At 47.5% G+C, this 22,003-nt stretch overlaps 1 protein-coding gene across 4 annotated transcripts in view; it reads right to left on the bottom strand.

Annotated features, from left to right (window-relative positions):
• The window catches only part of Abcc5 (ATP binding cassette subfamily C member 5), an 86,301-nt gene that overhangs the window by 33,267 nt on the left and 31,031 nt on the right, over positions 1 to 22,003 (bottom strand). For 2 of the 4 annotated variants that reach the window (XM_004640705.2, XM_023700613.1), the window contains exons 3-14: positions 19,644 to 19,801; positions 19,305 to 19,460; positions 18,596 to 18,743; positions 13,755 to 13,988; positions 13,458 to 13,631; positions 12,388 to 12,535; positions 10,600 to 10,748; positions 9,519 to 9,626; positions 4,744 to 5,100; positions 3,247 to 3,318; positions 837 to 961; positions 644 to 716 (exon numbers count right to left, since the gene is read on the bottom strand). In XM_004640705.2, the coding sequence (XP_004640762.1) occupies positions 644 to 716; positions 837 to 961; positions 3,247 to 3,318; positions 4,744 to 5,100; positions 9,519 to 9,626; positions 10,600 to 10,748; positions 12,388 to 12,535; positions 13,458 to 13,631; positions 13,755 to 13,988; positions 18,596 to 18,743; positions 19,305 to 19,460; positions 19,644 to 19,801 (1,902 nt within the window). Of the gene's footprint in view, positions 1 to 643; positions 717 to 836; positions 962 to 3,246; positions 3,319 to 4,743; positions 5,101 to 9,518; positions 9,627 to 10,599; positions 10,749 to 12,387; positions 12,536 to 13,457; positions 13,632 to 13,754; positions 13,989 to 14,726; positions 16,302 to 18,595; positions 18,744 to 19,304; positions 19,461 to 19,643; positions 19,802 to 22,003 lie in introns of those variants that run through there. The other 2 variants (XM_004640707.2, XM_023700614.1) reach the window with 2 other exon arrangements.

Consider the following 22,003-nt stretch of genomic DNA (forward strand, 5'->3'; position numbering starts at 1 on the left):
TTTGCGAAGCTTGTTCTAAGTAGGTGCTTTAGACCACTGAGCCATCTCACCAGCCCGAGATAAGTTTTAACACCAGTTCCTTACAGCGCTGCAGGTGAAGAAGCAAGAAAGGCGCTCAGTGCTAAGCACTTTCTAGGGGAAGGAAGAGGGCTCTCCACAGTGTGGGGAAGGAGTGGGCAAAATGAAGCCTACAGAAGCAGCTCGACCACTGTGCCACACAAACTATGGTTTTTTAAAATACAGTACCTAAAGAGTAAGAAAAATTAACTCCGAAACCACAGTGAGATTTTGTGTACAATTCACACAACATGAAATACGTATGAGGGCCAGGGAGACGGCTCAGTAGAATAAGTGCTTGCCTGGCGAGGGCCTGAGTTCAATCCCCGGTTCCGCAAAAAAAAAAAAAAAAAAAAAAAAAGAAATATGTATGTACTTAAAACAGGCAGTGTTACTGTCCCTGTGCTAATGAGCAGAATCTTTCCTAACGGGCCCCGGGAAAGCACACTTCCTTTGAAACACAGCCTTCTCCCCAGCTCGGAGCTTGTGTCCTAGGCAGGCTGTGGCACAAGTGTCCACCACCCCACAGCCCTCCCTGCTAACCGTGCTGCCCATCCTGTGGGGCACAGTGGTGGGAGCCCAGTACCTCGGTCAGGTCGCTGTTGGGGAGGATGGCCAGGTCAGGCCTCAGGCAGCAGCTGTTGAGCACTGAGTTGTATCTGGAGGACACAAAGCGACAGGGTCAGGGACATGGCTGGAGCGGAGCCTGCTGGCGGGCTGCTGCCTTGCATCTCACGTGGCCAAGATGGGAAGCATGACAGAAATCAAACATTCCTTGCCTTTCTTCATCAAATTCCTTCCCGAAGAGGATGTTGTCTCTCAGAGTGGCATTGAGGATCCAGGCTTGCTGGGCCACATAAGCGAAGGTTCCACTGATCGCAATGCTGCCCTCTAGCAGTGTCATCTAGGGACAGACACCAGCGAGGGCACCATCACACACGACCATCAGGGGAAGCCAAAACACACCCCACTCTCCACTTCAGAGTCTCGAGTCCGGATCTCATCTTTTTTCCAAAGGAGTTATAGCAGTAAAGAAAATCAGAGCTGTCTATGTGAGATAGCACTCAGCATACACCGCAACTTGGTTACACTTACTTATTTTTTTGGCACCAGGAATTAAACTCAGGACTTTGCGCTTGCCAGGCAGGCACTGTGCCACTGAGCTACATCCCCAGGTGCATAACTTGAATGAACATTTGGCTCGAATCCACTGGCCTATTTTCCACTTTCTTCCCAACTGCAGTGCTGAGCTACAGGAAGCACATGTGTGAGGGGCTTTAAGAATCTCCCAGAGAGGACACTGTAAGGATTTACAGCAAGTGCCTCCTTAAGGAGAGCGCAGGCCACCTCATCTAGAAATTCAGCCAGGACGCTGCTGTAACAGCCCCTTCTGTGACATGAGGGCCAGGGGAAAGCTCCAGGTTATAGACCTGCATTACACAGGACCCATTCAGACAGCTTGCCCTTTGGTGCAGAAGGTCTGCACGAGGAGCTGGGTGCTCTGGAGCCGGCAGTCACAAGACCCGTTGGCACAGCCCCTTTGGAGACTGGCAAAGACATCTGTCTTGGGCTAGGGATGCTATGGCTCAGAAGCACTCTGCTCAGGGGCCCATGCAGTACTTGTAGGCGTGTGCCTGTCCTCCCTAGTGACATAGTACACACAGGGTACGTGTCACACCGTGATGCAGCAGCGCCTGATCACCCAGACTGGGAAGCACTCGTTGGTGTCAAAGCCTCCAGAAACCCACAGGGCACCCTGCCACCAAGGAGGTACACCTTGGAGAGGCAGGGCTGATCAGAACTACTGCCTGTGCACCTGGGGGAGAGCTGCGGGACTGATCCAGAAGCCAAGCACCACCTGGTTAGGACCTACTACTGCCCAGTTGGCCCCTGAAAAAGCAGCATCTCGCTGGGTTCCTGAATACCAACCCCAGCCATGGGCTCTATCTCATCCCTGGCTGCAAAATCTGATTATCAGAAGTCACCTAGGAAGCTGTTGTTTTTTACAAAGGCCATGGCTGGGCCCAAGGACTGCCAAGTGCACAGGCTGCAATGCCACCCTCTGGGGTGCCACGGCTCACCAACTGTGCAGCTGATACCAAATAGGACATGGAAATACTTGCTAACCTGGAGGCTACAGGAACACCCCCTCCCCATCTGCTTCCTCTCCCCAATATGGAAAAGCCACTCAGGGGACCTTGCTGTCAGGAGCTCATAGTAATCCCGTATCTGTCCTCATCTCAACAACCCAAGGCAAGCTTTTTTAGTTCAGTTTAAAAGTATTGCAGTACCTTGATGTTTTGTGATCACTTGGCACCAAAACACCGTAAAAACAACTTGTCTCAGTGCTGCTTGCCCCACCCCTCACTCTCAGGGCCGACAGTCACGGGCAGGACCCTCACTGCCTTGTGTATCTAGATGTCCCCCCGACACAAGCTCCTCAAGGGTACAACTCCTTGGCGGTTAGGGTGAAAGCCAAGTGCTGCTTGCTCCTGGACAAAGCCTCCAGGTCCAACTCAACCCTCTGGCACAGTGGGGGTGTTTGTTCATTTCTTAACTCTGCCACTTTCTAACACTGCTCCACAAGCTGACGGCATTCAATCAATGCAAGGAAGATGGGTGTGGTAGTGCACGCCTATAATCCTAACAGGAGGGAGGCTGAGGCAGCACAACCACAAATCTAAGCCCAATCTTGGCATGATTTTATCTCTAAACAAAATCCTTTCTTAGACTGGGCGTGGTGGCATGAACCTGAAATCCCAGTGCTTGGTAAGCTGAAAACAGGAGGATCACTACGAGTCTGATCTGTACAATGACACCCAGTAGACCCTGTACTAAATACATTAAAAAAAAAAAAAAAAAAAGAATCCTTTCTTTAAAAAAGACTGGGAATGTAGCTCAGTGTAAAGACCCCAGACTCAATGCCCAACATGGGGTGGAGGGTAGGGTAGAAGGGAGCATAAGGAACACGTGATATCTACTGGGGAATCAAGCAGTCACTAATCTGATGTCCTCTACACCTCGCAGACATCAGACTCAAGGGGGAAAACCGGCCTTGGCACAGACCAAGGTTCCTCTGTCTCCGCCTCTCATGACTCTGCAGCAAATGAGTTTGTTTTTCCTGAGATGCTTGCTACGCAGTCCTGACAAAAAGGCAGGAAATGCCACGGTCCCTATCCAAAACCTTACCTGGCCTAAAATGGCTGAAATGAGTGAGGTTTTTCCACTTCCCACACTGCCACAGATTCCAACCAGTTTACCCTGGAGAGAGCAAAGACAGGAAGGCTGTTAGGGGCCACTGATCACTTGCCCTAAGCACCTACCATTTCTTTGAGAAAAAAAAAGCCCTAACTTTAGTCCACTGGTCTGGGAGCTGTGATCATTAAGACTCAGCAGGCCACTCACCTTCATTTCTGCAGCTGCCTTCTCGCATGACCCACTAGGGCGGCAGGCACAGAGGTCTTTGGGAAAGCTACAGTGCCCCAGCTACATACGCTACCATATCCTACAGTGACTTCTAGGAAGACTCTGCCCCTTTCCAACTTTGCTGGTAATCATTTTTATTTTGTTCTTCATTTTGCTTTTTTGAGACAGGGTCTCACTATAGTCCAGGCTGGCCTTGAACCTGCAGCCATCCTCCTGCTTCAGCCTCCAGAGTGCTGGGATTACAGATGTGTGCCACCATGCCTCGCAATAGTCATATTTTTTATTCATTTGATTTCGTTGTTCTTTAGAAAAGACAGTGTCTAAAAATTATTTTGTGATATTTATCCAGAGTATATAAATTATTCTGAACAAAAACTGTATGCAGTTGCACATACATTTTGGCAAAATATTTCAAAAAATAATTCAAAAATTTTTGCAATCAATTGCAAATAAAAATGGCAAACAAAGCCTGTGATTAAGCAGCATCCTTCAGTATCCAGGGGAGACTGCTTGCAAGACCCCAAGGATATCAAAATTTGTGGGTGCTCAAATCCCTTGTATAAAGGAGCACAGTATTGGTACAGAGCCTACATATACCTTCCAGCGTACTGTAGGCCAGCTCTACAGAGCCTGCAATACCTACGTAAATGCCATATAGAGCACTGTTTTTCCACTGTTCAGGGGTAATGGCAAGAAAAAGGTCTGTACACACTCAGTACAGGGTCGATTTTGCCCAAGTATTTTCCACCTGCAATCGACTGGAACACGGGAAGGCAGAGATCATGGGGTATGGAGGGCTGAGCGTACCGTCCAGGAAGATGCCGACCTCAGTAAGCAGTGCTGAAAATCCACAAGGCAGGACGGATGAGTTTCAAAGGCTACCATGTGCCCCAGGCGCCAGGGACAGGAGGAAGAAGGGGGAAGTGCGGCAGGAGCAAGGACTCTGGAGGCAGACAGGAGGCCTAGCTGAACCAGTGAGCCGCAGTGCTATGGTATCAGAAAGACTGCAGCGCATATCATGGCCAGAAACAGATCAGGAAGAGTCTGGAAAATCCACGGAATGCTTCTCATTTCCTTGTTTGTGAAATGAGCATCTCGTGAGATCAGTTGTTACTAATGCTGTCATTAAGAGCTTAAACAGCCCTTTTGGAACCAGAGCTGGCCCAATCTGCCCCTGGAGCCACTGCCAACGCTCTTCTCTGCTAGAAGGCACAGCCAGCCGCCTGGTCCAGGCGGGGGCGGGCAGGACGCGTGGCTCACCTCCGGCACCTCCAGGTCAATGTTGTACAGCGTCCTCTGCAGGCGGAGGCTGCCCAGGTGGATGTGCTTGCCGTCTTCCTCTTCAGGACTGGGCCGCTCGTCACTGTCCAGGAGGAGGTGGCCCTTCTGCTCCGCCAGCACCGCCTGATGCTCAGCGCGCTGCAGCTGCCTCACCTTCTCTTTCTTGCCCCTGGCAGCCCTCTTGTCTTTTTTCAGTTTGGGGGTCAGCTTAGGCGAGTTCTGGATACTGGAGTGGGAGGAGTCCCACGCCAAGGTGGCATTTTTCATCTCTATCTTGATGTGAGGACTGGCTGGTTTGTTCTTTATCATGTGAACCTCTTCCATTAGAAACAAACTCTGATAGGAGTTGTGAGAGAGGTGTAAAGATGAGACACTGGATCAAGACCAGGGAGACAAGCCTAGGGCGTACACTCACGTAGCAAAACACATCAGCTATACAGTGGAAGGAAGCTGAAGGGCAAAAGGTAGCTCATTAGTGTAGCCCTGCCTTGGGCCCGTCAAGGGGTCTCGGGAACAAAGGGCAACCTCAGTGGGATGGGGACCTTGGCCACCGACCCACCCTCTCCCCTGCATTACAGGCTAAGCTACCCTGCCCCTCCCTTCCCACAAGCCTAATGAGGACAGGACATTCCTCCCGCTGGTAGGCAGCGCCCTGCTTTTGCTCAAGAGTTCCCGAGTAGCAAGCACACCCGTCCCATTTCCCCTCCAGACCACTCCCATGGAACCCCAACCTGCCTGTCTCCTCTGCTGGATGACCTGGCACCTGGCGGAGAGGCTGACCTGAGACCGCCACAGGCCTCCACAGCTAAGGCTAGAGAACAGGGCCTATCTACCACTGTGGGCATCTCCTGGCCGTGAGCGCCTCACGTCTGCAAAGCTCCACTTGGGAACTGTGCTAATTCCGGCAGCAATGGCTGAGTGGAGGGAAAGGCTATCTTCCCTGAGGAGCACCGCGTCTGGGGGGAGCAGTTCCTCCTACTCATTCCAGGGTTAAGCCAATGGGAAGGAAAACAGACCATGTGAGAGAGAAGGCCCTCTGAAATGAGATCTGCGACACTGACGTTACATGCAGCCCAGGGCTTTCCTGCAAGACCTGGATCCCTCCAACCAGCCCCATGTACTGCAATCTCTATAGACCACTATGCTGCTGGGATTCCCAGAGGATTTTTTTTTTTTTTTTTTTTTTGGTATGGCGAGTTGCACTCAGGACCTGGCGCTTGCACTGTGTCATTAAGCTACATCTCCAGCCACCAGAAAAATATTTTAAAACAATATTTTAAATAATATATTACACAGTATTTGGAAGCCTTTATTGAAATGATGATTTTCAGGGCCTGGACTCCTTGCTTGGTTACTGCGAACTCCTAGCCCCAATTTAGCAGGTGCTATTAAATGCGATATATGCCCCATCCCCATTCTCTGGGATCCTCCACCGCTACACTGGCTCTGTTCCACCCCAAATTGACCATGTTTTCTTTGTTCCTAAACCCAGTCTTCCCAGAAGTACTATCTTCCTAAATGTCCTAGATAATCTTAACACTTGATCAACATAGGTTTAGCTCTTGCTTCCTGAAAACAGCTGCTGGTCTCTGTTCAGAACCTTTCTGATACACACCTATAATACTCAACAACGGAACTTAAAAAAAAATTGGGGTATAACTATGAATGTCCATTTTGTATCTGTGTATTCAAAGTGGTTGGGATAGATATATAGTTGCATTCTCTTAATGAATAGAATGATTTTTTCTAATGGTGTTTGTAAGTAGGATCACAAGTCTGCATCTTGTACAGCAATTAACCACTAAGAAGAATATATGCAGTGTATTATTTGTTGAAACTGTACTTTCGATTTGATTTGAAACTGTCTCATTGCTATATGTTTATCAATAAAACTTTGAAAAGAAAAAAAAAAAAAGAACCTTTCTGAGAGACTGAGCTAAGAAGAAAATAAATATACCTCTTCACAGAGCAAAACTACAGACTGACAATTTCCATAATTTCTCTATCCCGGGGCCTCAATGAACTACTAAGAAAATGCTGGTGCCAATAGGGCCAGGGAGATAGCTCAGTGGTCTAAGCGCCTGCCTGACAAGCACAAGGATCCAGGTTTGATCCCTGGTATTGCTTCCATGCTGGCCACCAAAACCGGGAATGGTGGTGCACACCTGTAGTCCCAGTGCTGGGGAGGCTGAAACAGGAGGATGGCTATGAGTCCGAGCTGCACAGCAAGACGCTATACCAATGCTGGCAGTGCCAACAGGTACACACAGTCCTCTCCCATTTCTTCCAGCCCCATGCGAGGATCTCTGCCTCCGGTACACACCCACCCCCCGACACACTGTGGTGGAAAAGGGCCTCCTCGCTCCTGATTCATAGCTACTTGAATTTGTACCTGCCAAGCTAACAAACCCTTATAGGAACACAAACCTCAACTTCACCACTGGACATTGGTCATTAAAGCATTACTTTTGTTCACTGGAAGAACTGAATCAGAATGTAGCACTTGAACAGCAGAGGGGAGTACTCACAGGGGTGCCGCATACAACACAAGAGAGACCCAGTTAAATGTGGATTCCAGATAAATAAATTATGTTCCATTCAGTATCAATGGGGCATTCTCTGTTTTTATTCTGTGAAAGTGAGCTACTTTACACTAATAACAATATGCCCAGAAAGGCCAAAAGGAAGCTTTTTACTGCCTTTCTACAAATTCTTACTCTCCTAGACATTTGCGCTTTCTCTTTCTATCCTTCATCTACATCACTAGACAAGAAGTGACAAGTTCCACAAGATGCACTTCCAGGGTGGGTCAAATGGAGAACCGACTATATCTGCTTGTCTATCAGTGCCTCAATGCCAATTAAAAAGAGAAAGCTCATAATGCAAAATATGAAGACAGGGAGCTACAGAGTAGGGTTCTATAGCATCTTTACTGAATTTCAGCTTCTACAAAATCTACCAAGGAGACAAGTCCCGCCCTTGTTCTCCCATCCAGCTCACAGAAAACGGTGGGAAAGCAGATGCTTTGGGGAAAGTTTCAGAAATAGTTTTGTTGTTGTTTTCAAAAGGCTGCCTCAGGCAAATCCCTCAGGGTTGAGGCAGGTTTCCATCAGAGGATTAGAAACATTTGTTAAGAAGCATTTGCTCAGTAGAATAAGCGCTTCCCTGGTAAGCGCAAGGCCCTGAGTTCAATCTCCGATTCTGCCAAAAAAAAAAAAAGAAGCATTTGCTTTACACCTAAAAAACAGCTGCTTCCCCTCAAGGTCTAACCATGTCAGTGTCATTCTCATTAGTAGGACCCAAGATAATAAAAAAAACAGCTTCTGGTTGTGGAAGGATCAGATAATACTGTTATCTTGGACTTCGTATTTTTAAAACACAAGAAGGAAAAGTTACAAAACCTACCAAGAGGCACAGACAGACTAGGACTAAAGTCTCATGGGGCACAAAATAAAAGCTGGGGCGGATTTTCCTTCTATTGTTAACTCTGATGCTTCCTGAACAGAGGAAGGGATTACATATGAAACCTACCTACTAATTCCTACCTGCTAATTCAGGTTCTCACTAATAAGTAAAGAGCAGAAAGAAAGAGAAAAGAAAGAAGCAAGTAAGCAAAGAGAAAGAAAGGAGAACCAAGCTCCAAGCTATACTATACACTCCTTTCTTCAACCAGTACCAGCCAAATGCATCCCACAAGGGTTCAGAAACAAACAGAGCAGAGAACGTCTGGCCAGAGCACTTGCTCTCTCCCATGACTGGATATTGAGGGTTCAGCAAAATGAAGCTCCAGTGCCAAGGACCGTTTCCTTTCACATGACTGACAGCGGGGCTGGGGAAGGGCAGGGCGCTGGAGGCACACTGTGGAGGACTGCTGTCTTGACCAACACAAGTCACCTGATCTACTAGATATGATAAATAATCTGAGTTTCCTTCTGAACCTCAAAGGTGGTGCTGTCCAGCCCTCAAACGTGTCAAGCCTTCGCGTCACACAATCACTTTCCCGTGCTGCTCCCTCTGTGAAAAACAGCAAGGGCTCGGGAGTGGCACTGGCAAGCAGTTCCAGCTCACGTGGGGCTGCTTTTTTTTTTTTTTTTTTTTTAAATGTGTTGATCACTTTGAAAAACCTGTCTCTCACCACCACCAAAATAAAGCTCCCTCTTGCATCACGTATTTATTGTATCCTGAGGGCACAAAGAACAGAGCCAAGGGATGATCACCTAACCACCTGCAAGGGAAAGAAGTCTGATACTTACTCAACTGCAGTTCTCAACATGATCTAGTTTTATGACTACTCCATGTCACTGCAGGCCCTGTATCATGAGTGGCAACCACAGGGCAGGAAGAAAAATTCAAAATGACTGAGCATATCAACCAAGCAAAATGACAGTAGCACTGATCCAGAGAGGAAAAGCTGACAGCCACTGGCCAGTTCTGGTCTTCCAGGTTTAGATCACTTCGTCCCCCGCAAGCTAAGCACATACCCACATCAGGCCTGGGTGGGAGGGGCTCTCTGGGAGTGAAAACAGCCTAGACCAGGCTATCCACAAAAGGTAAAGACTCACATTAATGAAAAAGGGTAATGAGCTCTATCCTTTAAGCAATTTCCTCCACTGCCCCTTCCTCACCAACCTGCCAAATGGCTCACGGCACACCAAAGCCAAGTGCTGCAGTCTGTGTGGCTGCTGGACATAGAGGCAGGCAGCACTTGGGCTGGGGACAGCTCCTGACACAAGTGAGCAGCAAGGAGCCCTTACCTTAAATCTGTCAACAGCCACCGATGCCTCTGAGAGGGACTTCACTGAGAACGGTGTTACTTTCAAAGCAAAAGTCATGGAATTGAAGACAGTCACCACCGTGAAAGCCTTAAACCAGAAAAAAGGAGAAACTCAGCTTGGTTAATTTTGTTATGCAACTGAAACAGCAAGATGTTGTCAATTTTCTTTCAGGTGGTATGAAGGCTACCAGTTGGCCATTAAATATTACTACGTGTCAGATGCATTTAAAATTTTTTTTTTTTTTTGGTGGAACCCAGGATTGAACTCAGGCCCCTGCGCTTGCCAGGAAAGCGCTTATTCCACTGAGCCATTTCCCCAGCCCCTAAAGGAATTTTTTTTTTCCAGTACCGGGAATCAAAGTCAGCACCTTGCGCTTGCCAGGCAGGTGATTACACCATGGTGCTATATTCCCAGCCTAAAAGTTCAGCAGGATTTTTTTTCTTTTTTGGGCTGGATCAGGATGCCTTTATGGCAGGTATGCTAAGGCATGAGGTTATGGGGATCAAACCACAGCATCCTGAGCCTGACCGCTTTGTTTAAGTAGGTCCTTATACAACTGAGCTATTGGGCAGGCCCCCTTTTTAATGTATTTGGTACAGGGTCTCCCCACGAAGATTTGTAATTATCCTCTTGTTTTCAGCCTCCCCAGTGCTAGGATCACAGGCATGTGCCACTACGCTCAGTCTCGGTAGCCAGCTCAGCATGCCCCGGGGTGGGGCTGGCACGGCATGTGATGCTGGAGATCAAACCCAGTCACTGGAATTGCCTAAGCAGGCACTTAGTCCACTGAGTTATCTGGCTGGCCCCAGATGCATTTTTCAAAGGCATGAGACCATTAATTAAAATTCTCAGTTACTCTGAGCCACTGGTTGATCTAGCTTTTCACAATTAAAAATCTACTCCATCTTGTATACGGGCTGGCTCCCCACTCTTGCACTTTTCAACACTTCAGTGAAAATATACCTAATTCTTAGAGGAACCTCCAAATGCAATGGCAAGAGGCCCAGAGCATCTCTACACACTGTATCTCTACAACACTCCATCCCTGAGCCGCCCTGACCTGTGCTGCTGTCAGATCAAAGCCAAGGGTCATGTGAGCAGAAAACGTCACCACACTGGCAATCACCACCACAATGGGAGCCACACCAACAGTGATGCTCTGGAAATAGCCAGCTTTTTCCAATATCCGACGCTCCTCCTCTCGGATTTCTGTGAATAAAAAAGAGAATACCTTCAAAACAAGTCACAGGAAACCTGGGATATTATTCTTCAGCACTAAACAAGACTTGGTCTTCAGACCCAAATATGTTTTAAAACCATCCTTTAACACCAATGTGCATACGCTGGTTTCATGTAACTATCAACACTACTGTCAAAGGTGAAGTCTAAAATGGACCAAGTTGGGGCTGGTGAGATGGCTCAGTGGTCTAAAGCACCTACTTAGAACAAGCTAAGCCAAGCAAAGCACAGGGACCTCGTTTCAATCCCCCAGCACCACATGCCAGCCCGCCCGCCCCCGGTGGGCTGAGCTGGCCACACACAAAATAAATAAATAAATATTTAAAAAAAAATAATAAAATGTTCTTCTTAAAAAAAAATAAAATGGACCAAGTTATAGGAAAAGACTAACAAGAAAGCAGTCATTAGTGTACTAATCACCTGCCTTTCTCTGATTACTTCTCTTGGGTTTAGAAGGAATGAACATGTTAACTGTATCTCCAACTGACAGCTTTGTCAATTTACCTGGTTGGTTATTTTTTGTCTCAGAAATTATACAGGGGACTGACCAACAACACTGGAGAATTAAAAAGAATTCAGATTTCTTAAGATGCCACCTGTAAGTTGGCACTGGGAAAGGAAATTTCACACAAAAAGCAGTACAGACGAGTGGAAGACAGGTGAAATACGATTTCTCTACACAGAATGATTTTTCTTAAGTGTTTGCAAAACTGACCCCCATATTAACAGAGCAACCACAGAAGACCAGAGACCCTGGAGCAGGAAGTATTGTGTGCTATTTCTCTCAGCTGTGTGGCACCTACACGTTTACTACGTTAAGGCTACGCTGTGCACTGGGTCAGGTACTGAGAACCTTGAGACGCAACAAAAATCAACTATCTAAAAACATGAATAAGACTAGTGAGTGGCAGAGCTTAAGGCCACAGTCCACACATGCTGATGTCTGAGCTCACCCCTAGGGTCACAAAATCACTTTTGTCACATTTGCAACCAAAGAGTAGAAGGGGCAAGAGTAGAGTTCTTGGCAGTTATTTGATACTGTTTTCTGTGACATCCTTCCTTACAGCCAGGCTGGAAAACGAAGGGCAAGGTAGGAGTGCAATAAGGGGCATTTGTAATGGGATCATTCTAACTAGCTGTGTCCTCCTGGGGTGGAGACTCACAATTTCCCCATGTCTCAATATCCTCATTTGTGGGATGAGGTTATGACCTCAAATCTCTAAGATTCCTTTTGAACACCAAGATTCTACAATACTATGATCCTCGACATTAGATGTTGCTGTGTACCTAATGTACTCAGGAAGCAAAGTGCGCAAATGAACAGATGTTCATTAGGTACACAGATGTTGCACAGATGTTGCTGTGTACCTAATGTACTCAGGAAGCAAAGTGCGCAAATGAACAGATGTTCATTAGGTACACAGATGTTGCACAGATGTTGCTGTGTACCTAATGTACTCAGGAAGCAAAGTGCGCAAATGAACAGATGTTCATTAGGTACACAGATGTTGCACAGATGTTGCTGTGTACCTAATGTACTCAGGAACAAAGTGCGCCAAAGAATCCAAAATCCTCTCAACATCTACACATAGGAAATCTTTAGACTCACTTTGAACACTCTGAGAAAACGCTTTGACCCAGGCATACATTTTGATGAACTTAATGTAGGTGAGAACTTCATTCATCTTCTGGACACGCTCATCTGTGGCAGCCACACACTTGCCCCTGAAATATGCAGTTAGCCGTGATACAAACATCTGAAAAGAAAAGAAACATGTGTTAAACCAGTCATTCAAACGAAGAACTCCCTGATCTGCTGAAGGTCATTCAAAGAAAAATGTGTGGGGCTGGTGAGATGGCTCAGTGGTCTAAAGCACCTACTTAGAACAAGCTTAGCAAAGCACAGGACTGCAGTTCAATCCCCAGCACCACATGCCAGCCAGCCCCGCCCTCTGGTGAGCTGAGCTGGCCACACACACACACACACTCACACACACATAAATAAATAAATAAAATTAAAAAAAAAAAAGAAAAATGTGTGTATTGTCCTGTTTTTCTGGGACAGGCCAGATTTCATGTAGTCATGCTATTTTTATTTTACTTTTTTAATAAACATGACTACCTGAGCCATAATCAAGTATTTCTTAGTTCTTAGCTCGCTGTTTAGCAGTGAAGACAAGAGCCACATCAGTCACCCTCAACAGCAGATGAGTCACTAGAACGCTCCTGCAGTACCTGGGATGGGGCCCCTGCTGGCCTCCCTCACTCAGTTTTTTTTTTTATTTTTTTTATTTTTATTTATTTGTGGGGGGGGGGCAGCTCAGCCCACCAGGGGGCGGGGCTGGCTGGCATGTGGTGCTGGGGGATTGAACCGCGGTCCCTGTGCTTTGCTAAGCTTGTTCTAAGTAGGTGCTTTAGACCACTGAGCCATCTCACCAGCCCCTCACTCAGTTTTTTTAACATCACTGGGAACCACTGCTTTATACAAGTGACACCTCCCTTCTTCTCAAGCAAAGATTCTGTCCATATGAACCAAATATCCTCTCACTTCAGACTTTCCCAAGTCAGCTACCTACCCTGAGGAAATTTCCAGTCAGGGAATGAGCCTACTATAACCCAATGGAAGTAATTCAACTCCTGTGGAGAAGCTGCCAAGATACAGCTAAGAGGCTTACTCACCATTGCTGGATAAAAGAGGATAAAAACAGCTGATCCCAGGAAGGCTGTTGGTCCCAGAATAATTCCATTATAAATCATGCCTAAGATGGCAACAACGGGTCCTCCAGCCAATAAGCTGCCAACAGCAGCTGCCTCAAACATCCTCTGTCCGTCGTTGGAACAAAGATTGATAAGCTATAAGACACAGAGAGCAGTGAGAGGTCGTTGAAAGGACACATGTCACTTGTCTCAGGAGGACGATAAAGGGCACAGCAGCCCAATGGGAACCCACTCTGCCGAGCGCACCCCTGCACTCACCTCACCCACAGACTTCTCTTTAATGTTCTTTAGCTTAAGAATCTTCTTGAATGCCATGGTCAGGATGGCCCCCCGCAGGCGGACGCCAGTTCGGTAATTCAATGCCCAAGTCAGTGCAAGCGACCAGGACCGCACAACTTCCGTCAGGAGGAGGCCCAGGACCAAGAGCAAGCTGTACTGCAGGTTAGACTCTGTTGCCTGGGTGTACTCCAAGAGGTGCTTCACCACGAAGGCCTACACAGGGAGAAACGTACAGCACTGTTAACACCCCCACGGCACCCGCACGTGATGCCACAGGGCTATGTTAAGTTAGAAAGAGTAGGCTGCTCTGAGGCTCAGTGATCCGTGCACAAGCAAAGAAAGACCGCCTGGGCGTCCGAGACGCGGCCCGCAATCACTCACACGGGCGTGCTGTGGAGGTCAGTCCAATTAGAAACGCTCGTCCTTAGGGACATCATCAGAACCATTACTCTTTCTAATGTAACATAAGCCTGTCCACGAACTGAAGTTAATGCTAAACACGTGGTCATTCAAAAGTATGTATTTGACCTTATTCCTGTATCTCCACACATGGATACATTTCTTTAAATGAAATTAAGACCTTTCTTTGTACTGTCTGAAACGTGCTTATTTGATAAAAAGGAACAGTGTACCTACAGTTGTACTGGGGAAGAGTGAGAAGTACATTTGCAAAATATTCCTGTAAATAAACATCGGCAGTTTAATAGTGCAGAAGAGAGCAAACAAAGCAGACTATAAGAATCCAGAGACCCCCCACAGGCCCTCCCCACGCCCACTCCCTCCCCAAAATGAAAACGGATTACCTCAGGTAGCATATGTCTAACACCACCTGCAGGGAGGAAGGCGGCCAGCCCCAAGACCACCGAGCGCCACCTCCAGCTCTGGGGTCCTGCAAACGCCGGAGCACACACTCACACAGGCACATTCAGCAACAGTATCAAATACCAGAAGTGGGAAGTAATTTACTTTTATTGAAAATGAAAAAAAATATAAAGGTACCATCTTCAAAGAGCATCTCACAAACACTGTACAACAGCAGGAGCATTGCAGTAACATACAGTGGAACATACAGAGTCAGTGATACAAGGCAGGCCATCCAACACGTCATCTGGCCTCCAACTGTTTTAACTATACACAGTGGAAATACAGAACAGAACCAGTATCTGTTTCCAGAGTCCGAAGCAATACATCAGGCTGATGGCACTTAACCAGTTAGGGCTCCCGAAGTTGCAGCGATTCTGCAATGGAGTGGATGCTCTAGGAATAAAGACCTTGCTGCTAAGGAAAGAGAAGTTTAAAACAAAGCAAAACAAAAAACGCTCGGAAGAAGTATTCTGTTTAAAACCGCTGGTGCTGTCAGTGCACTAGGCTCGAGGAATTACCTCTGCTCAGGACAGAATAAAAAATTCTAGGCCTCCAGGAAAAACTGCTGGCATCCTTGTAGCTAAAATTGATCCTGGCAAAAACAAAACAAACCACAACACAAGAAAGCCAAACCTATCTCCCACCCACTAAAGGGAAAAAAACCCTAACTTGAACCCCACCTACCCCAGCTCCTCCTAGTGAAGCTCACTGCAGCTGTGAGCCAGAAGTGAGTGACAGACGAGAGCGGAGGCTGCACATGACCTTCTGAGGTAGCTAACGCTGCCTTCCAGAACCCACTCTCGGAGTTCACCTGTGTTCGTGTTTTTCCTGAGGGCTGCTCGATTCTAGGTGTCCACTGGGCCCTGGAGATCCCACCCACTCAGAAGTAGGTCAGACCCCAGGAGATTAATGGAGCAAATCAGAAGGTTCAGACCCCAAGAACTACTGTATTCCACACCTGTCCTCCCTCAGATCTTTTGGGCTTAGGCAGGGTATGGATTCCCTCTGCATACAGCTGGGCTGCTGGTTTACTAGCAAGAAGATTGGCTTCTTCTCCAGTACGCATCCAAAATGTGGAACTGAGTCACGGGGTCAGAGCGCCTCTTCCTCCCGTGAAGCAACTCAGTAGGACGGCGTGCGGTGAAGCACGGTCTCCACCGCGGCACTGATGGAGAGGCTCCAAAGGCAGGCGTGCAAGGCGGCCGGTGGTGGCTGGGGGCTCCTTCCTTCCCACACCTTAGAGTGCCGCATGTCAGCACTGGCTAAGGGCGCCGGCCCTCCCAGAAGGAGGAGCAGGGAGGTAAAAGACATAACCAGTGTTTACACCTCGCAAAACTTTCAGAGGGGAGAAGAGGAAACAGCAGATTAAAGAACTTCTAACACAGTGTTTTTAAAAAGTAATCACATTTCAAACAATTTCGTATGAGACAAAGTAAAATAAGGCTTTCATGAAAAATCCAAACAAAATTGTTTTTAAAAAAGTTACAAATTTATCATTGAAATCTAAACAAACTGGGAAAAAACGCGAGACTGTCAGCATAGCTGTGTGGCTGTGAAGGCATTCCCAGTGAATAAACATTACCTTACCTGAACTCTTGGCGAGAGATTCTGCCCAGCGTGACTCTCTCATTCTGACCGCAGAACACAGCCATCCTGAAAATTCTAAAGAACAGCTTCTGTCACTGGTTCCACTACAGAGAGACTCCCCCCAAGTCCAGATCCTGACAGCACCAAGCGAGCTGCAGCTGGAAAGAGGCTGGAGGGGTGGGCACTTACCTCTCTAAGGACTGCACTGTGCTCCCCCAGGCCCTGGGCCAAGCTAGCTTTCTGCCAGAGATGGCAATGCCGAGGCAGCCCCTTTTGCAGGTCTCAGGCAGATGCTAACTTCACCAATGGAATCTTGGGACAGGCCTAGTCTTTAAAAAACTTAAGTCTAAGAAGGTTCCACAGTGTCTCTAAGCTTAGCAAAGATTGGGTTCTCATCTGAGTTGGGATCATGCCATTATCAAGTACCCGAGGGTTGAAATTCTTGGGTCCTACACCCTGTACACAACACTGTCCACTGGCATCACCAGAACCCTGCGGTGGCCACCAATTGCAAAAAAACACACTTGAGATGTGACAGTGTGAAAAGTGTCTCACTGTTCTGTGTGTGGCTACCAAAGTGATGAGATGAGGGGGAGGGGCACCTATACATATATGAAATAATAATGCTGCATTGGGTAGCCAGTAATTTGGGTATCTCTTGGGTACATTTCTGTAAGAAGAAATTAAATAAGATTGAAAATGATGGCAGATTAGAAGATGTGCAAAAATCTAAGATGGATGTTTCTCAAAAGACTAAAGTCCACACACAGATGGTTTGCTTACTGCTAGTATTACTCTCAAAACCAGCCTGGTATTTCCATTTCCATTTAATTAAAACAATTAAACATTTGCAATTAAAACAAAACAGAACTGGAGTCTGAAAAAAAAGTCTGCATTGCTTATACTTCTACATTTTTTTCTCAATCACAGAGATAATGGGTGGGCTCCTGGTTTCAGGAGGGGAGCCCCGAGGTGACCCTGGCCCAAGGTGCTCTTTCTGAGGGTAAAGAGAAGTGTGCTGTTTTCCTGTTAAAGGAAGGCAACTGGCTTTCCCAACATCTGTAAAGGTGGACTAGTGCACTTCATTCTAAATGAGAACTTAGGCTACACGGATGCTCATGAGAGCGACCATAAAGCCACAAGCTGAGCATGCAGGAGTAACGGTTTTCCCCATGTAAAGAATTAAAATTCCAACAACCCAGAGGTTTATTTATCCCTAAGGGGAGAGAGGAATCAAGAAAGCCCATTATCATTTCATCTTGGAAGCCTACACTCTGTGCCTCTGAGGTCAGAGTTCTATGAAGAATCCGAGCAGCCACCAGCCCTGTAGGGAAACAATGACAGAAGCTCTTCTTGGGGAACACTGGCTCTATGGAAATGTTTGCCAATAACATAAACGTTTCGTCAATAACATAACATTTCAGTTACATGGTCCCTTTTTTAAGTTGATATAAAAGTGTGTTAGTTGGTCAATTAACATAATAATCCAATGCCAGAAAAGTAGCATTCTTTGTTTCAGAAAAGAGATCAAACCTTTAAAAAAAAAAAAAAAAAAAAGACAACAAACATTTAAAAAGAAAAAACAAAACAGAAACAAAACTATAGTTTTACCTAATCACCATGCATCTGTGGCACATACTTACCAAAACCATGAACCTTGTTTACCCACACACAGAAAACAGTATAAGCAGCACTACTGCTCCGATGTCCCAAGGCAAGTATGTAGAAAATAAATTTAATCAAAATCTCAAGTGGAAGACAGCACAGCAGGTATAAGAAACAGGTGCCCAGAAAACTGTGACTATCAGAGACTCCCTTGCCCATGCCGCTTTCATACAGATTGGGAGAGACTGCAGCTGCCACCCAGCGCTGCCACAGTTCACGCTGTTCACCGAAACTCAGAGTAGACCCCACATCAGACCCGGAAATCCTCCAGTCCTGCAGCCTTTGTTCGCCACAGGACTGTCAAATGCTATAGCTTGGCCTCCAGGCCTCTGAGGTCCCCGGCGCTGGCTCACCAGCACAGGCCACACAAGCTGCACTCCCCCACTCAAACACTGCCAGACACAGCTACCCAGACCCAGACATCACTTTGTGCCAACACACAACCAAGAGGAAGGTCCCTGAGAAGCAGCACCAGTCCAGCTTCCCCCACCCTAGGCAGACAAGCCAGCTGTTTCTTCTCTTCTGGCTGCCGACAAGCCACAACCGGCCCCCAAATCACTGACCCCTTCCAGCACACCTGAAGGCATCACCACGAAGGCTGCTAACTAGCCCAAGGTGAGCACAACCCCTGCAACAGAACGAGGTGGTTAGAGCCGGCCATGCTGGGCCCCTGTAGGCAGTCAAAAAGGATGCTGAGAACTTACTGGTCCACTGAAGCCAGCCAGCTGCGTGATCATCAGGCACACGATGGACAGGATGAGCCGGGTGCGGCAGAAGATCCACACAACCCTTCGCAGGGAGGCAGCGCCAGGCCCCACTTCGTTCAGCTCCTCTTGCCACAGTCTCTCTAGTCTTAACAAGGGCACATGTCCTCAGTTACACACCTCCTGGGGACATGTGGCCCAGCTTCCCCCAGCTTTGTCTCCAGGCTGTCACCACGCACAAGCCTGTGTCCTACAATCGTGCAGTCTTCATCTTCTGAAAACATTCCCAGCTGGGCAAGTACACATTTATCCCCGTAGGGAGCCTCTAGGCACTGAGAGTGATGCAGGCAAGAGCCTTTCCTTCCACCCCAAAAGGCTATCCCTGAACTGTGTTGGCTAAGAGCCTCCTTCCTTGAGCATCCCCAACCCTGAATGAGCTACCACAAAAATGTATTCTGTCACAGGGCAGCGACATAATCTCCCTGCAGACTCAGGAAGAGAAGCGGGACTGAGAGAAAGAGAGAGAGCCTGTGGTTAAAACAGGATTAGAGGGAAACAGAAAACAAAGCAGAAAAGCAAAGGGAGAGCCTCCCAGGTGTCCACCTTCCCCTGGGACACAGAGCTGTGCGCTCTGCACTGCTGGGTCCACCCGCCTAGCTCGGGCCCTGGCGTCCAGCACGTGGGAGAGTGGTGGACCAGAGACGCCTACCTTCTGCAGTTCACATCGGAGGACTCGTACTTGGACAATGACCACACGTCCTCCATCAAGAGCTCCCCCTTCTTGTGGGCCACGCGGGCCAGGGGAGAAAGCCACGAGAAAGTCATACAGGAGAAGAGCCCAGCATTGTCCACTGGGTGCTGGTGTCTGTAGAAAAACCCGTATGACAAGACGGTCACTACATGCCGAGAAATCCTCAGTGTAAAGCACACTGTTTAGTAAACAGAGCTCCTGACAAAAAATGTCTCCCCAGCGCCTGTGCCTTAGCGCCAAGCTCCCCAAGTGCTGCTGGTACTCTGCAGACAGGTCGTGCACCGGGGGGCCGCTTACTTGGAAGTGGTCCGGATGGGCTTCAGGGCACTCAAGCCATGGTGATACTTTCCCTTGGGATGCTCCTCATCCAGGATACGGAGCTGAGAGTGCATGGAGACATCCAGGGAGAGGCCCTCCGCTCGGGCTGCCGTCTCCAAGGCATCCTGGCAGTCCAGCTGTCCCGCACACAGGGAGAGGGGAGGGCAGTCAGTGAGCACCACAACACCAGGAGACAGCGACTCAGCTGCTCACACTGCCTCCCCCAGCCTGAGAAATCCCATGGCTCACGAGGGCACACACCCACTGTAAATAGGGACCGCCACAGAATGGTAAGCCAGAGAGTCACACATTTTTAATAAACAGGGGGGCTTCCGGGGGGAGGGAGAGTTTAGGTTTACAGAAGTGCACAGAAAGCAGAGTCCTCGTATCCTCTCATCTCCTGGTTCCTCCCCACCCCTATTATTGACAGTTTCCTCTAGGTGACACAACTGAGAAGCCAATACTGACAATTTATTTTTAAATTTTTATCATTATATATTTGCAATACATAGTGTTTACATTCAGCTGGGGCATCCGCACTCAGCCCTGTCACACCTTGAACATTTTCAGTTCCCCAGCATCCAACTATCCCTCTCCCATCTCTATAGAGCCTAACACCCCGCTCTTCATACGTTTTATTTTACTCTATAGTTTGGTTCTCTCAGAGAAACCATGTGGAACTTCACTGTAACTGATTTACTTAGTATTTTGGCTTCAAAACCCATCCACTTCCCACAAGCAACGCAAATGTATCCTTCATTTGACTTATTATATATACGCCACATTTTCCTAATGCATTCATCTGCTGATGGACATATGGACTATGCTACGGTTGTGTCTAGGTGTCTCCCCAAAGCCCTCATGCAGTCACTGGGGTGGCTGCTCGTGTCTGTGATTAATTCATGATCCAGTGCTAGGATTATGGATGTGAGTGCTGCTGGGATTATGGGTGTGAGTGCAACGCCCGCCCTGCAGCAGACTGCCTGGATGAGATATAAGGAAGGGAGAGGGGCTCACTTTTGCCGCTGCTCCTCCCTTCTGCTCTTGCTGCTTCTGCTGGTTCCATGAACTGCGGCCCTGTGCTACTCTGCCGTGGAGCCAGCCGAGTACGGACTGAAACCTCCACAAACAGTGAAATAATTAGCCTTTCCCTCCTTAATTTTGAGTGTCGGGTATTTTGTCCCAGCAACGAGAGAAAAGTAACCGAGACAGACTAGCTCCATGATTTGGTTTTGTAAGTTGTGCTACAAGCGTGGTTATGCACTGTGGTATTAGTTCTTTCAGGAAACACTCACAAGAGGAAGAGCTGGGTCAAACGCAAATTCTAGTTCTAGTTTCTGCGCAACCTCCACACTGATCCCCATCGTGGCTGTGCTGGTGTACATTCCCACCAACAGTGCCAACACATCATTAGTAGCTAAAGTCCACAGGTCACATTAGGTTCAGTTTTCCTGTTGTACATTCTGAAATTTCTACTTTGATCACCAAAATATTTTTTCTTCTGTATAATGTATTTTGAGATTCAATCACTTCACTGCGAACTACAAATTCCAATGCTCATTTTCCAAGAGAAAAATTCCACATCAGCCCAAATTAAACTTCCAGAGAGAGGCAGGACAGACACACAGCTGGCGCCTCCATCTGTGTCAGCTACAGGGAGGCAGCGCATGGGTGCTCAGCTGGCTGCCCGGCCCGCGGCTGCTGCAGGGGATGGATCTCGAAAAATGAAATGCAGTCCCATGTACTACACGCTCATCCATGTTAATTAATCAGATTAACAAATGTGTCCTTAAAAGGTCTGACTGAGGCAGAAACAGGCAGATGGAGAAATCTGTACATGTCTATTGCCATTTACCATAAAAGTCAAAGTTTATGTTTCTCTGCAGCAGAAACAGAAGCTTCCATTTTCTTTTGTTTCTTATTTTCCTTTTCTCTCTGAGCAGGAAAAGTGTCAAAATTCCCAGCAATTATTATCTGATAGCAACAAACAACAGATGCCCAGTTAAGGAAAAGCTGAACACTGCAGCACCTAAGACACCCTACTTTACAAAAGGAGAATCTACACAAATTTCTTTTCCACAAAAATGAGAGGCAGCCTAAAGAGTAGAGCTTGTGTCTAGGGGTCGCTCCACGCCTGCACACTTCGGACAGGACGCTGTGGCTGAAGGCGGTGCTAGGGATCTGGCTAAGCACAGTCATGAGAAGCACCTCCGCGGCCTTCTGTCAGAGGTGAGGTAAAATGGTTTTCAAGAGAAAATAGCACAACATGGCAAATTAGTGAACCCCAAGAAAAGAACTGCGTAAGTGAACGTTTTGTCTAGTGGCTGGGGTCTACAGCA

The sequence above is a fragment of the Octodon degus genome, unplaced genomic scaffold (genome assembly GCF_000260255.1).
Source record: "Octodon degus isolate 3935 unplaced genomic scaffold, OctDeg1.0 scaffold00126, whole genome shotgun sequence".
NCBI lineage: Eukaryota > Metazoa > Chordata > Mammalia > Rodentia > Octodontidae > Octodon > Octodon degus.